Below are 21,236 nucleotides of genomic sequence, written 5' to 3'. Positions count from 1 at the left end.
TGGATTAAGAATGCAGAGGCCCTTGGCCGCAAAATCTTGGAAGTCCCCATCCCGGCTCCCAACGCACGCGCGCACACACACACACACACACACACACACACACACACACACACACACACTACAGGTTTTGAATCATAGGGTTTCAACATAGGCTAGTATGTGTTTGAAACACCTGTAGCTTATACAGGATTTACACTGACAGGCCTGTGATCACAATATGAAGGAAAATATCGACAACACCTGTAGATATCCTCTATCATACAGGATTTACACCATACTGACAAGCCTTTCCACCATCTCAGCTGTCCAACGTACCTGTAAAACAGCCTCTTGTTAGCTGGTGTGGTCCTGCTCAGAAGGTAGTGCTATATTTAGCCTGATTTAAAATCTGAAATATCAAACATGTTTGAAAATGATTAGTGCGGTCCCGTTGACCCTTCAAGCTGTCCGGAGCTGTAAGATTGGATCTGTAAACCCTTCACATCACCAGATAATCTGGGCCAAACCTCAGGACAAAACAAGGTCCCAGACCAGATTCTCCTCCAATTGTCAGGGGAAGGTGAACTGGGGTTAAACAGCCCAAAAGTCCTGTAGTGTGAGCCCAACTTTGTTATTGTTATTTAGGCATGTGGCTAAATCAATTAATTTTATTTTTGTGAAAAAATTGCCGGCTTGAAATTTTTAACAGCCTGTTCAGTCACTTTATCTTGGCAATGGTTGAAATAGTTAGCTAAAAGAATGGCTGAAACAGGTAGAAGTAATAGATAACTTCCTCATCAATGTCTGGGCAGACGGGCTCCGGTGGAGATGAGGGTGAAGCAGTCGCTGCTGGTCCTCCTCTTGGCTGTTGCTGCATTTTTTGCAAGCAAACCATTTATCCATAGATGCTATTTTTGCTAAGTTCACTGTCTCTGTTTTGTTTTTCTGTCACCACCAAGTCAGGACACCACCTGACCTGACTCATGCCAATCAGACACAGCCTGCAAATGAACGATAATATTTTTCTTATTTGCAAATAAAGTAACTTTGCATTTATTGGTTGGAGGCCCCCAGGCACCAGCCCAATCAGTGGTCAATCCACGCTTGCTAACAACCGAAGTTAGTTTCCATAGGTAGCCTGCTCTTAGCATAGTCAATGGAAACTAACTCTCTGGAACAAAGCTAGGCTAATTTCAACAGACTGGAGGTGTTTTTCAGTGGGCATTGTTGATAAATCAAACTTTTGCCAAATTCCATCAGCAGAAAGCAAAAAAACATCTTCCCCTCTAAGAAATGCCTTCAGCACACAGCATTTATAACAGCATCTATAACATCCATCCAATGTTTTTCCCACCCTATAATAACACAGATTGGCCTGGTTAGTTTTTCAACCAAGACATCACACTTGAATCGGGCAATACCAGACTACGTAACCAGCAAGAATTTCAATCCACTTCCATCGCTGTTCACAGGATGTGGCAGATTGCCATTCCAGTAACATAGCATCAACACTTACACATAACTGAGTTTAGTGGGTGCACCCACACTTGGCCTAGTCACAGATTTGGCAATTTTCTGTGCTATTCTCAAATATACACAACAAGCCTGATCAACATGCTGGGGCCTCAACTTGTAGTGGCTCACCTAACTGGGAGGCGCCCTCTATGTCAGCAGAAGACACAGCATGTGGGATCTACAAACATGAACTTCTATTCTTAATCCGCAGTGATATTGCCCAACACAGATTCTTGGGAATTTGGATAAAACAGGTTTTAATTTTGAAAAAAAAAAAAAAAAAAGTGCGTTAAATTACAAAATCTGAGGGTATATCATTATAGGCCAAGGTCTTGGCTGTTCAGCAATGTACCGGTGCAACCTCCTCATTTTGCATTTTTTTTCATAAAATAGGTTTTTCCAGTTATTAAGCTACTTTGTTTTTGTCAACACCGTCACCGTAATGCTTTTTTTTTTATTTGAAAAACATATTTTTGTATTAAAGAGACTATTACTTTAATAACTCAACAGCACCAAAGAAAGAAATATATTGTAAACATATTCATTTAAAACCAATATAACTGCCTCTGATGGTGGTGACACTAATCTGACGGTGGTAGTGTTGCAAAGGGGTGGAAAGTTTCCGGTAAATTTCCCGGAATGTTTCCAAAGATTCCCGTGGGAATTTTCACTCTGGAATATTGGAAATTTTCAGGAGATTTTTGCTTTCACTCTTTTTCCAATTTTTCTGAAAAGTCCCAGGAATATTCGGCTCGGGAGTTTTGGGAATCTTCGTTTTTTGTTTTTTTTTTTCTTGTTATCCATTTGAATGAGGTGTTTTTATAAGTTTCCATGGAAATTTAAGCTTGGGAAATTTGGAAATTTTGATTTTTGTTGTTGTTAACTTAAGGTGAATGGGGAAAAAAAATAAACAATAATCAGTAAAATGAATGTCAGCATCAATATCACCACTTTTTTTAGTTGCTGAGGGGGACATACAGTGCTGTGAAAAAGTATTTGCCCCGTTCCTGATTTCTTATTTTTTTGCATATTTGTCACACTGAAATGTTTCAGATCATCAAACAAATTTTGATATTAGACAAAGATAACCCGAGTAAATATAAAATACAGTTTTTAAATGATGATTCGGTTTATTAAGGGAAAAAGGCTATCAAGACCTACCTGGCCCTATGTGAAAAAGTAATTGCTTTGCTGCTTCAGGACCTGGACAACTTGCCATAATTGATGGAACCATGAATTCTGCTCTCAACCAGAAAATCCTGAAGGACAATGTCCGGCCATCAGTTCATGACCTCAAACTCAAGTGCACTTGGGTTAAAATGCACCAGTAAGTCCACCTCTGAATGGCTTTAAAAAAAAAAAACAAAAGAAGGTTTTGGAGTGGTCTAGTCAAAGTCCAGAATTAAATCCAATTGAGATACTGTGGCATGACCTTAAACAGGCCTTTCATGCTTGAAAACCCTCCAATTTGGCTGAATTAAAATTCTGTAAAGAGGAGTGTGTATTATGCTGTACCTGGGCTAGTACGCATGATCAACAGAGACAGCTATACTCTTTTATGCGTATCTTTATTTATCTATAATAAAGCGTAATAGGGAAGGGTCTCCCCTTCCCTATACAGTATATTCCCGAAAATTCTCTGGAAATTCATTATAATGTAACATGTTTGCATGCATATCTGCTAATAACAAACCAAAATGTTTATTATGTATACATGTGTATGACCAGGTGAATGCAGTGAATATAAATTCTAGAAAATTCCCTGAAAATTCCCGTTTATTCACATTTATTCCCATTAATTTCCAAAAATGCCCATGGAAATTTTCCAACTTTGAAAATTCCGGGAATTTTGCAACACTAGACGGTGGTGACAGTCACCTCATTAAAACATACATTTCCAAAATTTATACCACTCAAGTCAATGGCTTCTTGCTTAACAACTTTATTTAACTATTTGGTACAAAAAATAAGAATCCTGAGCACTGTTATAAGCATTTTTCAGACTTCAGTCATCACCGTCACACAGAAAACCTGACGGTGGTGACGTCTGACGGTGGTGACAAAAACCTGCTCTTTCACATGATAAGCATGAGTTGTTCACATTAGCCATCTTGTTTTCGCCCTGTTGCTACCTACATCAGACCTCTTCTTAAAAAGTATACATTTATTCCATAATCTAATCTAATATTTTTTATACAGAAGTAACGGTGTTGACATGTTATGGATGTGACAGTAGCAGTGTCCAAAAATATGAAGAGATTTAAGAGAAAACAGCAAACTTCCAGGAGCCTGAGTGGTCTTGAAGCATGCAGTAGAGCTGAAGGTTTGAAAAGGGCTCCTCAGGAATGTAACTGACCTTGTAGTTTTTTTTATGATTATTTTTTAAATAAATATCTGACGTTGGTGACGAATATCTGGGACACATTTTGAGCAACCACAAAATAATAGTAAATATTGTTCAAAACCCATCGTTTGTAGTTTTTAATACATATTATGATGTACTCTTTCATGTGGTAAAGATATTATTCAATGAAATTATGACTTTTTGTTGTTTTAATCAAGTTGAAATGATTATCTCCTATCCGTGCTATCCGTTAGATAGCACGTTAGTGTTAGCTTGGTAGTGTTGGCCGTGTTGCTAGGGGCGCCTAGTGCCCGGCTGTTTGCTTTCTGTTGACACCACATCGCGCCGAGAGTAAATCCAGTCAGCACCAAGTAAACCCCAAGCCCCACCTGGGAGTTTTTCGGGGCCGCTCAGAGTCCCTACCCCGAGGCAGGGCCGTTTTTTAGCCCCTGTAAAAGTTCAGGAACTCTCTCCTTCGGGGTAGTTCCTGCAGTGGAGACACGCGACAACGGCCCCAGCCCCATGAAATTACTCCGAGAGTGCCGGAGTGTTTGTTCCTGTCCCGCCCCTCCTCTGTGCACGACAGAGGAGGGGCGGGGGCGCGTGGAGCAGTGCAGAGAGCTCCAGGTCAGCAGCGCAGCAGAGCAAGGATCACAGCGCAAATTTGAACTATATCGATATATGCGATATAGTCTGATTCCATATCACATTTAAAAATATATCGATATGATTTTTATATCGTTATATCGCCCAGCGCTAGTGGGACATGATTTATCCAAATTCCCAAGAATCAGTGCCAAATATTTAAAGTCACACTGAAAGCTGCTCTGGTAGCCAATGTGTCATCTATCAAGACCAAACTACAAGTCATGAAAACCAAGTGTTGCAATCCAAACGGATTTGGCGTGGCTGCAAAACAAAAATTAGAAAAATCTTTTAAAAAAAACAGTGAGTGAGGTGGAGCAAGTTTCAAGTTTCGGACATAGCCCCAGCTAGACGGAGCACACCATGTGAACATCCTCACATAGACTACATTACTACTCTGACTATGTGGACATTTATTGGAAAGTGAGAGAACTGAAGCAGATCAAAATCTGAGATATTGCTATTTCCACATTCCTGGACCTCACAGACAAAAACAGCTCGTGACCATGCTGCATTCAGTGATGTCTGACAGCAGCTGGGAGAGATCCACATGTCCGGGTTTGGACTATTGCACCTAGCCTGTCAACAGGTCACATGCAGCAGTGAGGAGGAGTTCAAGACATCAGATGAGGCCAAGGCATTTATCAAAATTCTTAAAGAGGATGGAGACCAAGATGGTAAAAGTTTATACCTGAGGCATTGGGACACAGTCTTGAAACAACTCTGGTGAGTGAAAATGATAGCATTTGCATTATGAGACAACATATACGGGTAATATGGAAAGTGGATTAATCCCCAAAACAGACTGTTCAGGGCAGGATTCCGGTGGATGGCCAGAGAGCCAAATGAGGCGACAAGGTTCAAGTGGAGGGCCGGAGCACAGAGAACCATGGAGTCTGTGCTCAGGCAGATGACCAGAGCAATGGGAACCAGGGTGCAGATATGAAGGGTGGAGCAGGTCTGAAGAGTGACCAGGAAGCATGACTGAAGGGCGGAGCTGCTCCAGATGTGGGCGGCAAAGATGGAACCTCTCTGGAAGCTGGCAGTGTAGGCGAAACCACACTGAAGACTGGGGCTTGAGTACTGGGAACTGGGGCCAGACCTGTAACACGGGCTCAAGGAACTGGGGCTTGGGCAGTATGCTGAGGAAATTGGGCTGCATGGGGCAGTGGCACAAGGAACTGGCACTGTGGCAGCAGCACAAGGAACAGGGAACTGCTATAACACAGGAAATGGGGGCTGCTGCAAGGCTGGTAGCTAGGCTGCTGGATAGCATGCTAGGAACTAGCTTGCTGCAGGCCAGCTGACTGAAGAGGAGACCAAGCAGGCAGGTTTGCAGAGTTGAAGATACTGAATATAAACTAAGGGAGGTTACATGCAGGAACTCTGAATTCAGGAACACACAGACTCAGGAAACAGGCAAGGCAAACATACACAAATGAACTGACAAAGAATTGAAAACAGGACTTTAGTACACTGGAGACTGGCAAGGAAACAAGACACACCTGGAAACGTGCTGGAACACAAGACTGGAGAAAAAAGGACTGGCTACAGGAAACACTGGGGAGGTTTCAGAACAACTAGGGCTAATAACTAAGTCAGGGCAGGTGTGGAAAGCTGGGCTGGGCAAGCAAGACTGACACGGAAAAAGGCACAGAAAACCAACACACCAAAAACACAAAGGAATACAGGGTGAAAAAGAGGACAAACACTGTCCAAACATCAGGTCCAAAAATACAAAAAGTCCATAAACACAGAATGATAAAGTGTGGGTAACCCTGTCTAAAAAATCAAAAGTGTGTACCCCCCATCCAAAATCCCCTCTCTCTCATATGCACCAGTCATATTACTGCATTGACTATTTATTTTTTTTATTCATAACACTCTTATTTCTACAGCAGGCTCCACTGGCTATCACGCAATTGTCATTTCCAATCATGCACCTCTCAGTATAGATATTCAATTCCAGGTTCACCCACGTTACTCATCACCCTGGAGATTCATTCAGTGGATCTGAGTACGCTGGCTGCAGGCTGACAAAACCAAGCCTACTACTGGAGTGACAGGCTAATTGGTGCATGTGTGGAGGCTAATGGAGTGTCCGGTGAGGTGTTCTGCAAGACGTTATCTAGTCTTTTACAGACAACATCCAAGTGGGGAACAAAGTGACTCACCCACAGCCTCTCTTTGAACCACAGCTGCTGAACAACAGCTCCTGATGGGATTGAGCTGCCATGAAATTATACACAGTCTGATCAAATTCAAAAACCTTCACATGGAAAAGGTTTAGCTCCACTGGGTCCATGTTGGTCAGTTCATACTGTCACGTGTAATGCAGTCAGGGGACCCAAAGGCAGGAGCACACAAGCAGGCACAGAAACGGAAGCAATAACCATTTATTGCCAGGCTTGAAACACTAGGAACTAAACACTGGGAAGAAAAATAACAGCACCACCAAGGAAACAATGATGATGAACTGACAAGAACCGAACTGAAAACTGCCCTGCGTTCCAAATCGCATACTTATACTTTTTACTTTTAGTGTGTACTGCAGCTGCCCTTACAAAGTATGTAGTTTAGTATGAAATATGCATGCGTATGCATACTATTGGGACACACTACATACATCATCCCTGAAGTCCGACCCTCTCGCTCACTTCCGCTGCCGTCCGTAGCAGCAAATTTGAATGTTGTTGTCAAAATGCCGGTGCTGTTTCATACTGCGCTGTCCTGCAGATATTTCTGATCTTCTGTCTTCCTGTCGCTGCTGCTGTACCTGAGCCAGTTTTGTGCAATATGTGTGTTTTGTTGTCGTCCGTATGTGTATGTAGGCGTGGCTTGTGCACGCAACTCAGTCAGTGAGACGTAACGTCCGCTGCGCATAGGATTGTGGGTCAGAATGGCCAGAGCAGCATGCTGAAATCCAGACTGCGAAATCTGACCGGATATAGTAGAACATCCTGGTACTCTTGGCATACTGCATCTGACATACTATGTATTGGGACATATAAATCTTTTTTTTCCCTACTAAATAGCATGGTAGTATGAGTATTGGAACGCAGGGCTGGACTTACATATGCTAGGAATTAAATGGGAAACAGGACACACTTGGCAAAGGGGCTGGGACACAAGACAGGAAAACAGAGGATAGGCTGAGGGGAACACTGGGGAGGGAACGGAACAATCAGGGATAATCACACAACTCAGGACAGGTGTGGGAGGGGCAAACAAGACTGACCCTGCGTTCCAAATCGCATACTTCTACTTTTTACTTTTAGTATGTACTGCAGCTGCCCGTACAAAGTATGTAGTGTAGTATACAGTATGCATGCGTATGCATACTATTGGGACACACTACATACGTCATCCCTGAAGTCCAACCCTCTTGCTCACTTCCAGCGCCGTCCATAGCGCCACATTTGCATCTGCATCTGACATACTATGTATTGGGACATACTAAATCTTTTTTTTTCACTACTAAATAGTATGGTAGTATGAGTATTGGAACGCAGGGCTGGACTTACATATGCTAGGAATTAAATGGGAAATAGGACACACTTGGCGAAGGGGCTGGAACACAAGACAGTTTTTTTGCCTACTAAATAGTATGGTAGTATGGGTATTGGAATGCAGGGTGAGTAACAAGACACAGGTGAAAATACTAGTGAGCAAAACAGCACAGCAGGGCAAAGGAAACTATACAAAACACAATGAAAACACCGCATGAACAGAACTCAAAGAACAAAGTCCACAAACACATAGTCTGAGGGGGAAACACAAGAGACCAAGAATACATAAACCCACAAAGTCCAAAAATAAAATCCAGGGAAAAGTCAAAAGACAAAGTTCAACAAGTCCAAAAACACAAGTCAAAACACAGAACCATGACACTATGCCCTCTAAACAACCCTGGAACCCTAAACAGAGGTCACTGGTCTCCAAGATCTACAGTCAGCTGTTATTACTTGATGGATGTTCCATGACCAAAACAAGGGGGTGTAGGAGCAGGAGCTGGGCATAGAACTCACGGAGGAAGGGAAACTTTGTGGAATAATTCAACTCACTGAAGTATGTTGTAAGGGTATAGGGAACAAAAACAATGAGGGGGAGTATTGGAATTATATTCTTCATGCAATATGTTGACCAACTTTTCATCACAGAATTTCAAAAAACAAGGAATTGTGAATAGACCTTGAAAATGCCTGTTAAACCTGTACTCATCAATAAAGAAATGAATACAAAAAAAGAACAAAGAGAAAAGATTTATATCTGGATGCGCCTCACCTACCATCAAGGTGAATGGAAAACAGAATGTCTCGTGGTTGAGGGAGAAAACCCATGACAATTCAAGATGGGAGATAAAAACACAACAAACTTGTTGACTTAATTCAAAGTAAAATTACAATATAAAAATGACTCACATTTCACTAAAATGAAAAAAATCACTGAGCTGAAAGTAAATATTTTACTTTTTGTACACTAAATTTTACTTAAAACTATGAAAAATAAATGATCAAAAAAAAACGTAAACTTTTCTGCTAGCGAGGCCCACTTCCTTAAATGTCAGTTCTTTTTTAGAAAGATGTGTTTGAGACAGTACTGATAAAGGCAAGATTATTTTGTGAGATGGAGAAAACTGAGTAATTATTTCTGAAAGCTGTAGATATACAATTAAACTACTAAATAATTACATGGAAAACCCTCTATATCAACGGTTCTCAAAGTGGGGTCCGCGACACATAGCCAGGGGGCCCGCAAAAAAATTCACAGAAATGTATTTTTATTATTATTATTAATTTTTTAAATACTTTTTGGGGAGGAGGGGCGTTAAACTGTGAAATAAACACTTTGTTCGTTTTTAAGTCTCTCCCATGATTGATTTGGGGAGCTTACTTATGTGATTACACATCAGGCAATCTGGTATGACACCTCACAGGCGCTCACACAGCTTCACAAATAACAAGAGGGACCCAACTGCAGTCAAGATGGCAGACATGGGCACCGCCATACATCCAATCCATACCAGAAGTCCATACCGGAAGTTTCTTCTTCGTGTATGGTGTACAGGAGAGAGAACCGCAGTTATGGACCCCTCGTTTTTCGCGACAGCGTCATCTTCACGGTTGGATTTGGTGTTATGCACTAAAGCGAAATAGTAACAATACTAACAACAATTTCAGCTCGACATGCCCATTTTGCGGAGATGGTGGTGTCTGATGCTTTTGGAAAACAACACCTTGAGCAGGTAGAATTAAGTATTCAGTAGATGAGATGGCCTAATGAACATTGGTAGCCATTTTTATTTTTCCATTGTTTGTTGTTTTTTTCATTCATGTATTATGTACACCTGAGTGCTCACCTCGGGCCCTTCTTTATTTCAAACTAACTCTATTTTCTCATTTGTTATTCTGTTATTGCTATTGACTGATTGTGTCAGTGCTTTACGTATTCAGAGATGCAAACAGCGCGCCGAAAAGCACAACTCGCTTTTTTCGTGGCCATTTGGGTGACTTGCACTGCAAAAACGCATCTTACCAAGATTATTTGTCAAAACAAATTTTGCCAATGAAACAAGCAAATTTTCACTTGTTTCAAGCAAATTTTCACTTGAAACAAGAGACAATTGTCTAAAAACAAGTTACTTCTGAGGTGATCACATCTTCTTTTAAGTGCAATGAGATATTTTGACTAGAAATAAGACATTTTTGACTTGAAATAAGACAAATAATCTTGGTAAGATTTTGAGTTTTTGCAGTGTGTGTGAATCGTGCAGATCCGATGAGTTTTTTTTTTCCTTGTACTTGAAAGATATTATGTCATTATAGTCATGGAAAAGTCTTTGCCCACTGGACCACGGAATGCCAGGAGCTCTTGAGGGAAATCATATTCCAGTCTTCAGGCAGAAGAGGAAGGCTGTGCAAGACACTGAGGTTAGTTATCAAGATGGATGATATATACGTTTTATTGATTTTAGTATTATTGAAAACAGTTTAACACAAGATTGTCTCTGTTGGAGTCCTTCAAAATGCACAAGGTTTTCTGGATTACCATTGTCATGACCCTGCAAATTGACTTTTCCAGAAAACCAGGGCAGAGAGGGCCTCTGATGACAACAGACAGTGCATGGCTGACCCAGAGAGATTCTGTGTTTTCCAGACATCAAGAAACACAGGACAGAGGTTGGTTTGAGACTTAATTTAGTAAATGAAAACCTCTAGGCCTATTCAGTATTTTTAAGAAGTGACTCGGACTTTGTTTAGTTTTTACAAATAAATCTGGGAGAAAAATGATTTATGCATTCACATGCACTGTATAAGGATAGCAGTTGGATAATATATGTGTGTTTCATTTCAAAGATGTCTCTTATGTAGTTAGACTGTTATACCCAGATGCTGAGTCTCTGGAATGGGTCCAGTGCCAGATGTGCAGGGGTTGGCTGCACAAAGAATGTGCGGGAAAGTATATCAGCAATGACTCATTCAACTGTGGATGCACAGATTTCAATGAACAACCTAGGTCTAACACCATTTACTATTTTAATATGTGTACATAGTGTCACTAAAAAATGACAGAAGCAAAAAAGGAAAAGATGAACACTTGGCTGACACAATTAGCCATGACTTTTCTAAACAAGTCTTGATGACCATTTATTTAACTACTGTGAGAAAATGCCAGTTTAGGGAGAATTATTGAGAGGAATTACTAACCCCCAATATCAACCCTTTTTACAGTGGTGTTACAAAATATCTGTGTGCTATCTGTGTGATTGGACAATACTTCCTAGAATCACTGCAGCTGCTGGCAGTCCTGTTTTTTTCCATCTTTCTCTGCAGGATCATGGATGCTGTTGAGAAAGGAGGGATTCTGGCAGTGTTTTCCAAGACACAGATCAAGGTAAATTTTGAATAGACTGCTTTCAGTAGTTAGAGTCTCTCTTAATTTCTCTGATGATTACATGTTCACCTTTTACTCTTTGATTTCAGAACTTACATGATGATCTCATCAATGGAAGCATCCGTTCAAACAGGATGTTTCTTTGGCAGAACCCCTCCACCTCAATTAACCTCAAACAGCATCTAAAGCTCAGGACGCTGAATTTTAGTGACCAGCGGGTAAATGAAAATGCCATCAGTCATGTGTATGTGTGTTCACAGAGATATAACATTAAAAAGCTGAATTTGTTTACTTTGTTTTTTTTTTTCTTTTCAATAGATCTTTGAGCTCCTGAGGGTGATTGAGGGGGTCACTGGCATAGGAGAAAAAATAAAGAGAGGGGAGATAGGGCTGCTGGATTTTGTCTTCGATGTGATGCTCCCAGAGGTAAGAAGGTCAATCTAGCTTACTTGGGAAATGGAAGGAAATTATTGGATGTTCAATTTTATTCCTCTGGAAAGCATAAAAACAAAAGAGTGCACCCTTTACAGCATCACAAGGTATGACTGGATCATGTATCTATTTTTCAGCTTTTGATCAAACGCCTTCAAGAAGAAGGGTTGACAAAGCTGAAGGCAGAGATCATGATGGCCAGTGGTAGCCTCTTTTAAGCCCCACCACCACCGCCACCACCCGCTACCGCCTACCCCCGAGAGAACATGATGGCCAGTGGGAGCCTGGCGACCCCCGTTCATTGTCTTTTCATTGTTGTATGTTCATTTATTTGTGTGTCTGTTCTGTTTTTTTGCTTGCTTTGTTTTTTTGATTAAGCATTTAATTGAATAAAGATGTTTACAAAAAAGAGAACTCCAAGTCATTATTGCCAGTATGATAGTGTAATATTGTGTTTTATTGGATTCCAGAAATAAAATAGCATTAACAGAAGACTGACAATAGGAAAATATAATTGTTGCATTCATTTAATAGCTAAACCTGATCATGAACACATTTGTAGACCCAGGAAATACCTGTTCTGTTGCAGTAACAAATGTCTGGGGCATTGTGTTGCCCATGATGCCCCCGCTCATCCCTGAAGATCCCTGGTGGGTGAAAATATGACCAGTAGGACTGAAGTCATTTTGCTAAGCTGCTCTTCTCTGCCTTTGAACAAACAATGTATGGGGAGCTGTGTCTGTACAGTGTTTGAATGATATTTGCTCCAGAGGCAGATTAATACACCAGGAATCTACAACAATTTTCCTTCCTCCCCAGCAGTCTGCAGCATAAAAGACTGCACAGACTGATGAAACATCTGCAGCATCTTAATGTCAAGAGATCTGAGCTTCCTTAAGAAAAAGAGGTGGCTCAGACAGCACAGATCCCCAACCTGACAAACTGGCCTTCCTGTCAGGTAATCTGTGATCCAGGAGATAAAGGAAGGATCATATGATCAATGCATAATGTCTGGGCAGTACCACCAATGATTTACAGTGGCTATTTTTTTTTAATTAAAATTAATATTAATGTCAAAGTAAGTATGACATTTGTTGTGACTGTGCATGTTGCAACTGCTGCCTAATCTGAAAGTTGTGTAAATTCTCATTTTATTAATCCTCAGTTTATTTAATATGAGAATTCAGTCTATTCAATATTAGCTATTATTCAGTCCTATTGAGTGTGAGTGTGTGTGTGTGTGTGTGTGTGAGGGTGGACCCACCACCACCACCACACAAACATAATCTTCACATTTGTATTTATAATGTTGTTATTAAAGTTATATTCATGACACATTAACATTAAAACTTAGTGATTAGTGTAGGCTTACTAACCTCTGAGTTTTACAGTAGCCTATAAACTTGCGGAGTCAAAATAACTAGTCAATTCCCCACATCAGCGGATGGATAAATAATCTCAAATTATTCTAAAAAACTGTATATTACATGTCTAACAAAACCGCCCGAACACTCTTTTCTTTAATGGATTTGTTTACCCTCCTAGATTAAGACTCTCACATCTTTGGCTTTCCTTTTCTGTTGTTGTTGTTTTTTTAATTATTATTATTATTGTTCTATTTTCTTTGTCTGAAAGCTGTTTCAACTTTGGATAATGGATACACAAATGGTGCCTTAAATGTTGTATTTTTCAGATGACTAAATAAAGTTATAAAAAAAAAAAAAAACAACAACTAGTCAATTATACGTTTACGATAAACATGTAACTGTCAAAAAAATCCGTAGAATTATTTGTAAAAGTTCGTGTTTTTTATGCTTTTGTTTTTATTTTTGGTCGGAGTAGCCATAGATATCTATAATAAAGGCTAGATGTCTTACGGCGGAGTCTGTAACGTCATCACCGGCGGCCATCTTACCACAGGCAAGCTCTCTGGCGAAGTCTATGGTACCTGAGGGAAGGTGAGTGATCTGCACAGACGTAAATACTCTTATCTCGCTGAAATCTTGACGGATTTACAAACGGTTTGGTTTCTTACAAACGTTATTAATGTGGCTACAATTCTGGAAGTTTGACCGGAAGTGTAACATAATTATTAATTAAATGCAGTATTATAGCTACATCTCTGACGTTTATAACAAACCACACCGTTTGAAAATCGGTAGAAAATTTATGGTTATTAAAAAGTACATGCACCACTACTACAATGTTATGGGTGAGTGAGCTGACTGTGGCAAGATGGCCGCCAGTGCGGACGTGCGACTCCATTGGCCGGCAGCGCGAATGAGACATCTAGCCTTTATTATAGATATCTATGGGAGTAGCGATTAACTAACTTCCGCTTGAGACTTCCGGCATCGGTATGGACCATAAATTACACGAAGAAGAAACTTCCGTTAACAGCCGGTCTCCACTAGAAGTCCCGCCTCTTACCTAATATCGCTCATCGATTGGCTCTGCCATTTCTTGCTAATGTGTGATTGGCCGTCCCCGCTGTCACTCCATGTGGTTGTAAAAAAGCGCCGGAGGACGCGCACAGCGGAGTTTGTTTGGCTGGTTGGCCAGAGGCTACGCACACGGACTGATTTCTTCACTGTTTATTTCGTCAGGTGCCAGTTAGAACAATAGTTCAGCATGCTTCTTTGAAATGAGAGCTTTTATCAGGCACATTGGCCTGTTGTCTCTAGGGAAGAAGGAATTGTCCATTTTTACTAACCATGATTTAAAATGTCAAGCTTATAGAACTGTAGAGCCTCAACAACAGAGATTTTTTTTTTTTTTCAAATAAAAGCAAGGCAGTGGACACTAATCTGTTTGTATTTAGGTATTTAGTGTCAAACATTTATGTTATTTTATTTATGTTTCTGTATGGTGTTGTTGATGTACAGTATGATGCACAGTTGCACTAAAGACAAGAACTCAGTTAAATTGCCTGCTTGTCTTTCTTTAGTTACCTTTAACTTACAACATTACAGAATTATTAAATACTTGTAGTCAGTATAGATATTCATATATGCAGCATAAACATTAATGTCAATCCCTTACTAGTTTTTATTTTTTCTGATTATGATTGTTTGCTTGTTTATTTGATCAGCTCTACATGATGTGAAATTGCAGTCATAAATGCAAAAAACATCAACTTTCAGGGGCGCCGCCTTAGAGCAATTTTATGTCCCCACCAATGTCAAAATCAAACCTACGCCCTTGGATGAGGCTATGTGCTAATGCTGCTAATCAACTAGCTAAGAGTACAAATGTGGTTATAAGTATTATGCTTATCGGTGTTGCGAGTGTCAGGGGGTCCCCGGAAAATTTTGACCCCTCCAGGGGGTCCCTGGGCCAAAAAAGTTTGAGAACCGCTGCTCTATATAGGGAGGTACACATATACGTTAATAATACCTAGTAGACCACTGACATTTGCAGTTAGTTTGTGTTTATTATTAGATATTAGATTAGTAGGTAAGATGCACTGCTGTTATGTTGCATTTGTATAAGAAACAAAATCCTTTAAGTCTTGCTTGATATTAGTCTTTAGGTAGTGCAGGCAACCATGGGGAAAAAACAAAGGAACTTTGTCTCTGAGTGAAGCAACCATGTCTGATTTGTTATTCAATGTTGATTGTATTTTATGTGTCTGAGTAATTAAAGGAATATAATACTGTGGAAAGAAAAACAGAAAGAAAGAAAAGTAAAGACCGAAACAAAGAATGAATGTATGAATGAAGTACCTTGAGCCACTTCACTGCCAGAGCAAATGGGTGCCACACTCCACAGAGTCTGCTGGAAAGCTGCGTCTACATGGAGACTGCCATTACCATAGGACAGATGCTGCAGGTAGAGAGATGAAGAGAATGTGAGACAGGAAGGCTTCAAATATGTGATATACTGACACCACAATTTATAATACAACTATAATACTAGAGGAAACACACCATGATCTCTAACAGTGGTTTTCAAAGTGGGGTCCAGGGACACAAACCAATATATGTATCTCTTGATATAAGGGTCCCTATAAGATAAGAGCACTTCAAGTGGGGATCTGGAGCTTATTTCAGGTCAACCTAGGAGTCCAGAATGTCAAAAAGTTTGAAAATCTCTGATCTATAACACCGGATTCTGACAAATGCCACAGCAGGAAAGATAGTGACTGAGACACACACACAAATACACACTTGGTCAATACTGACCAGATATCTTTCAGAGGAGACGCTGACTAGGATGAGGTCATCTCCCACTCTGACCTTCTCTCCCTCTGAACGCTGCTTTGATGCTGGATGGATGGTCCACCAGCATGCCTCACCTACACACAGACAGGCAAGCATGCACAAACACACAAGAGTGACCAGACGTCCCTGTTTTCTGGGGTCAGTCCCACGATTTTATGTTTTTTTTCTCTGGAGCTCTCCAAAGAAATCCTCCCCAAACTCCAGAGAGCATTGGTGTTTCCAGAGGGAGTCTTGTGATTTGTAATTTATCTCTAGTCCACAAGAATTATATCCTGTTTGTAAATATCTTTCTTTCTTGTACTGAAATCCTTATGAAAGGTGGTTTAACCCTTTGAAACCCTTTGAAAAGAAAAAAAAAGAATTGACCACACAATGACAGAAAATGAACAAGAACCTATTTATCAAAATTCCCCCCAAATTTTGAGAAAATAATCCCAAGGGTTAGCCAAAAAAGTAAAAACGTAGTATGAGAATACTATTTAGAATTATTGAAATTTTGGTTGATGTAAATAATTTATTGAAATCCCCCCCCCCCCCATTTAAAAATGAATGATAAATTAGCACAAATTACGAAAACATTGCAAAAACAAATATACACATAAACAAACATATATACATACATACATACACACACACACACACACACATACATACATATATGTGTGTCTGTGAGTGTTCATACATATAACACAATTCATCATTCATCATTCATTAGTTCAGTAATATTTAAGACCTATTTTTGGTTCAGTCTTCGGCAGTTCATTTGCTCAATGTCGCCTTGAGTTCCTATAAGCTTTGTGTCTTGTTCCTGAGTTCCTGTGTCTCCATGTTGTACATACTGTAAATACTCTACACTTCAGTCCTGTTTGCCTGCTGAGGCTGAGCTACAGCCGTCTCCAGTGCCTGAGCTGTAGCTGTCTCTAGTTCCTGTGATGCAGCAGCCCCAGTCCTAGTCCCCACAGCCCGTGCTGCAGCCCTGGACCCATGTTCCAAGAGTCCAATCAGGAGGTGTCCCAGCCTCCCCAGTACCGCATAGTCTCTGCTGTATCCCAGCATCCCAGATACACCGCTGCCCAGCACTTAGGTGTACCCATACTCTTCAACCTGAAGTTCAGATATCCTGCACTCTGGTCGTCTTTTGTCCTGTGGCCAGTCCGGATTCCTGCTTCTTCAGTTCTGCGACTCCAGCCTCGCCTCCCTGGCTCTCGGCACTCTGGTTACCTGTTCGAGCACAGTCTCTGTGGTCTCCTGCACACTGGCTGCCCATCTGGGCACCATCTCCATGGTCTCCTGCACTCCAGCTGTTCACCGAACTCCTGATGCCTCATTCATTGTGCTCCAGCCGTCCACCAGGCCTCTGATGGTTGCCGCACTACTGGCCGTCCACCAGACCCCTGTCAGCCGCTCGAACTCTGACCATCCAATGGATCCCTGCGTGCCTTGCACACTGATCAGGAGCATGGACTTACTGTTTTGGTGTGGACTCCCTGGACTGCCTGTTTGCCTGTGATTCGCTGTTGTAAATAAATGTTTTACACATGCTTGCCTGCTTTCTCCTGCATTTGGGTCCGCATGCTCTGCTCCACTTGACTGGACAGCCTGAACTGCCTGTTTGCTTGTGATTCTCTGTATTGTAAATAAATATTCTACATCTCAGTCCTGCTTGCCTGCTGTCTCCTGCATTTGGATCCACCTGCTCTGTTCTGCTTAACAGAAAAAAGTGAATTTGGTTCAGAAGGTGAAATAAAACATTTTAAAATAAAATACCAGACACAGGCTCCTGAGATTCAAAGGATTATGACAGCATAACTTCTGTCAGATACTACAATATTTATTGTATTTAGTATTTGTCTCCAGATTTGCTCCCAAAAATCTGGGCACCTTAAAACACACAACTAATCACATTAGGGCAATGGACTGAAATTGTGCCAGGTTTTGCCAGGTAGTAGAACATTAAAGCAGACCTCCCACTTTGGATCTACACCTTTTTAGTGTGTAAGTATTTTCCAAATAGTTACTCTCTGGGGAAAAAAGAAATCGCAATTGAGCAACAAACAGACTGGAATCATAGTAACTGGTAATAAAAACTGGTAATACATTAATATTATCAATTTTGCTTCTAAATTTTGCTTCTAAAAGCTGTGTTAATAGGAGGTCTGTTTAGATTCTTACCTGTAGTATCTTCTTGCAGTCCCACATCAAAGGCCAGTTTGTCTGTGGATGAGCGGGAGGTGGACAGACAGCACAGGTACTGCACAGAGTAACACATAATCAATATAATCAACATCTGATTCACAAGGAAATGATCTAACTGAGCAACTGCAGTACATCGATGTGGAAACCAATATAATTGTTTTTCCAGTGAAAGCCCTTGTGAGCTCCTTGTTCTTTCCCAGCAGTGCCATACTATACATTCATATACACTATATTACCAAAAGTATTCGCTCACCTGCCTTTACTATGAACTGAAGTGCCATCCCATTCCTAACCCATAGAGTTCAATATGATGTCGGTCCACCTTTTGCAGCTATTACAGCTTCAACTCTTCTGGGAAGACTGTCCACAAGGTTGAGGAGAGTGTTTATAGGAATTTTTGACCATTCTTCCAAAAGCGCATTGGTGAGGTCACACACTGATGTTGGTCGAGAAGGCCTGGCTCTCAGTCTCCGCTCTAATTCATCCCAAAGGTGTTCTATCGGGTTCAGGTCAGGACTCTGTGCAGGCCAGTCAAGTTCATCCACACCAGACTCTGTCATCCATGTCTTTATGGACCTTGCTTTGTGCACTGGTGCACAGTCATGTTGGAAGAGGAAGGGGCCCGCTCCAAACTGTTCCCACAAGGTTGGGAGCATGGAATTGTCCAAAATGTTTTGGTATCCTGAAGCATTCAAAGTTCCTTTCACTGGAACTAAGGGGCCAAGCCCAGCTCCTGAAAAACAACCCCACACCATAATTCCTCCTCCACCAAATTTCACAGTCGGCACAATGCAGTCTGAAATGTACCGTTCTCCTGGCAACCTCCAAACCCAGACTCGTCCATCAGATTGCCAGATGGAAAAGCGTGATTCATCACTCCAGAGAACGCGTCTCCACTGCTCTAGAGGCCAGTGGCGGCGTGCTTTACACCATTGCATCCGACGCTTTGCATTGCACTTGGTGATGTGTGGCTTGGCTGCAGCTGCTCGGCCATGGAAACCCATTCCATGAAGCTCTCTGCGTACTGTACTTGGGCTAATCTGAAGGTCACATGAAGTTTGTAGCTCTGTAGCAATTGACTGTGCAGAAAGTCGGCACTATGCGCTTCAGCATCCGCTGACCCCTCTCTGTCACTTTACGTGGCCTACCACTTCGTGACTGAGTTGCTGTTGTTCCCAAACACTTCCATTTTGTTATAATAGAGCTGACAGTTGACTGTGGAATATTTAGGAGCGAGGAAATTTCACGACTGGATTTGTTGCACAGGTGGCATCCTATGACAGTTCCACGCTGGAATTCACTGAGCTCCTGAGAGCGGCCCATTCTTTCACAAATGTCTTGTTTCACAGTCTGCATGCCTGAGTGCTTGATTTTATACACCTGTGGCCAGGCCAAGTGATTAGGACACCTGATTCTGATCATTTGAATGGGTGAGCGAATACTTTTGGTAATATAGTGTAGTTGCACCCCTTCATAGTAGGAAATGCTGGGTGCAACCACAGTCTCAGGAATTAGTAACAGAGCAGCTCCACCAGAACAGTGCCAAAGTTTGTATTCTTACCCATACACGCATATACCCACATAGTTGTATATATGTGAGTGTAATACATCCACCAAGCTTGTCTATTAAGTCCTTTTGTGATGCAAGAATGAGAGCTTCACCTGCTGTATACTGCTCTAAACTGAATGAAATAAATACAGACCTGAAAACAACATGATTCTGAGCAGCGACACAAAACTGAAGATTTTTTTCATCTTTATACTCTCCCATTGCAGCTCCTGTACTTGCAACAGGGATGGAGTTAATGAACCAAACTTGGAGGATATATTTCACTCACATGAAGCAACAAATACCACTCTACAGAACACTGCTTCCTTATGTGATACTCTTTGGGTTATCTTTGTTACATGTTCATATTTTACTTAGAACAATGTTTTTAAGAGTTGTTTTTTCTGAATGTAATACACATGAATGTGGAGGCAAAAAACAGAAGATCTGTGTAATACAGCAGAGCACCCTGTTAACCTGAGCGGAAACATAGAGACATAAACAGGCAAATGTTTTTTTTTTTTTTTTTTGTTATTAATTGTTTTTTATTGATGTATGTATCCTTAGCAAGAAAAACAATCAACACAATGCTCTCCCTCCATACATAAATTACATTATATAGCAGACAAGAAACAATAAAAAAAAAAAAAAAAATCAAACCAACAAACAAACACCCCCCCCCCCCCCCTTCCTCTGGGACCAGCCATACCGCAACATCCTTCTTTGTATCACATTTGTGCCATACCAACATGTATACAGATGCAACAGATATGCACATACACCTGCACATGCACATACACCACCTACAAATACACATCAACATAGCCAAGCCTAAGAACAACACCCTAAAAGGTCAAGCACCGTTCAAGGGTTAGGGTTGCTTTTACCACGGATCTTTTGTAGCACAGAGATGTGTTGCTCAAACACTCAGTATATAGTGTTAATGTATATTTATGAGTTGTAGAACATAATAAATTATCTTGAAGGAGTGGATGTTTACCAGTAAGCGTGACTCCAGACATTTTTTAATTTTTTAATTTAATTTTTTAACAATATGTTATTATTTATTTTAAAAATGTAAATTACTTATCAAACAGACCTAACAATTCAACTACCAATGAATGAGCAGTAGTATGCATGTGATAACACAGATTGAATATGAAAAATAAGCCGAAGTGATACCTCTTCTCTGAATAGACAAGCTAAGCCAGTGTGCAGCTGTTAGCCAGTGAAAATAGCGCGGAGTAGCAAGTCTTCACTTTGTTAGACAATCTATGTCAGTGCGCTGCTGTAGCTGGAAAGTTTCTTTGCTTTTTGGCTAGTGCTGTGCCGGTGCAGTTGTTATTATGTCAAATTCCGCGTTAAAAATAGATTGTTTTATTTGGCTAATTCCGCGATTCCATCCGCAATTCTGTGATCGATAAGTTGACCTTTAGACCAGACCTTTAGATCTACTTGC

At 40.9% G+C, this 21,236-nt stretch overlaps 1 protein-coding gene across 1 annotated transcript in view; it reads right to left on the bottom strand.

Annotated features, from left to right (window-relative positions):
• ryr2a (ryanodine receptor 2a (cardiac)) overlaps positions 1 to 21,236 on the bottom strand; it is a 666,625-nt gene that overhangs the window by 515,124 nt on the left and 130,265 nt on the right. The window contains exons 5-7 of the mRNA XM_030078094.1: positions 18,205 to 18,283; positions 15,994 to 16,106; positions 15,535 to 15,634 (exon numbers count right to left, since the gene is read on the bottom strand). Coding sequence (XP_029933954.1) covers positions 15,535 to 15,634; positions 15,994 to 16,106; positions 18,205 to 18,283 — 292 coding nt within the window. The remainder of the gene's footprint in view (positions 1 to 15,534; positions 15,635 to 15,993; positions 16,107 to 18,204; positions 18,284 to 21,236) is intronic.

Source organism: Myripristis murdjan, chromosome 19, assembly GCF_902150065.1.
Source record: "Myripristis murdjan chromosome 19, fMyrMur1.1, whole genome shotgun sequence".
In the NCBI taxonomy this organism is placed as follows: domain Eukaryota; kingdom Metazoa; phylum Chordata; class Actinopteri; order Holocentriformes; family Holocentridae; genus Myripristis; species Myripristis murdjan.
This window is presented reverse-complemented; position numbering and strand designations above follow the sequence as displayed.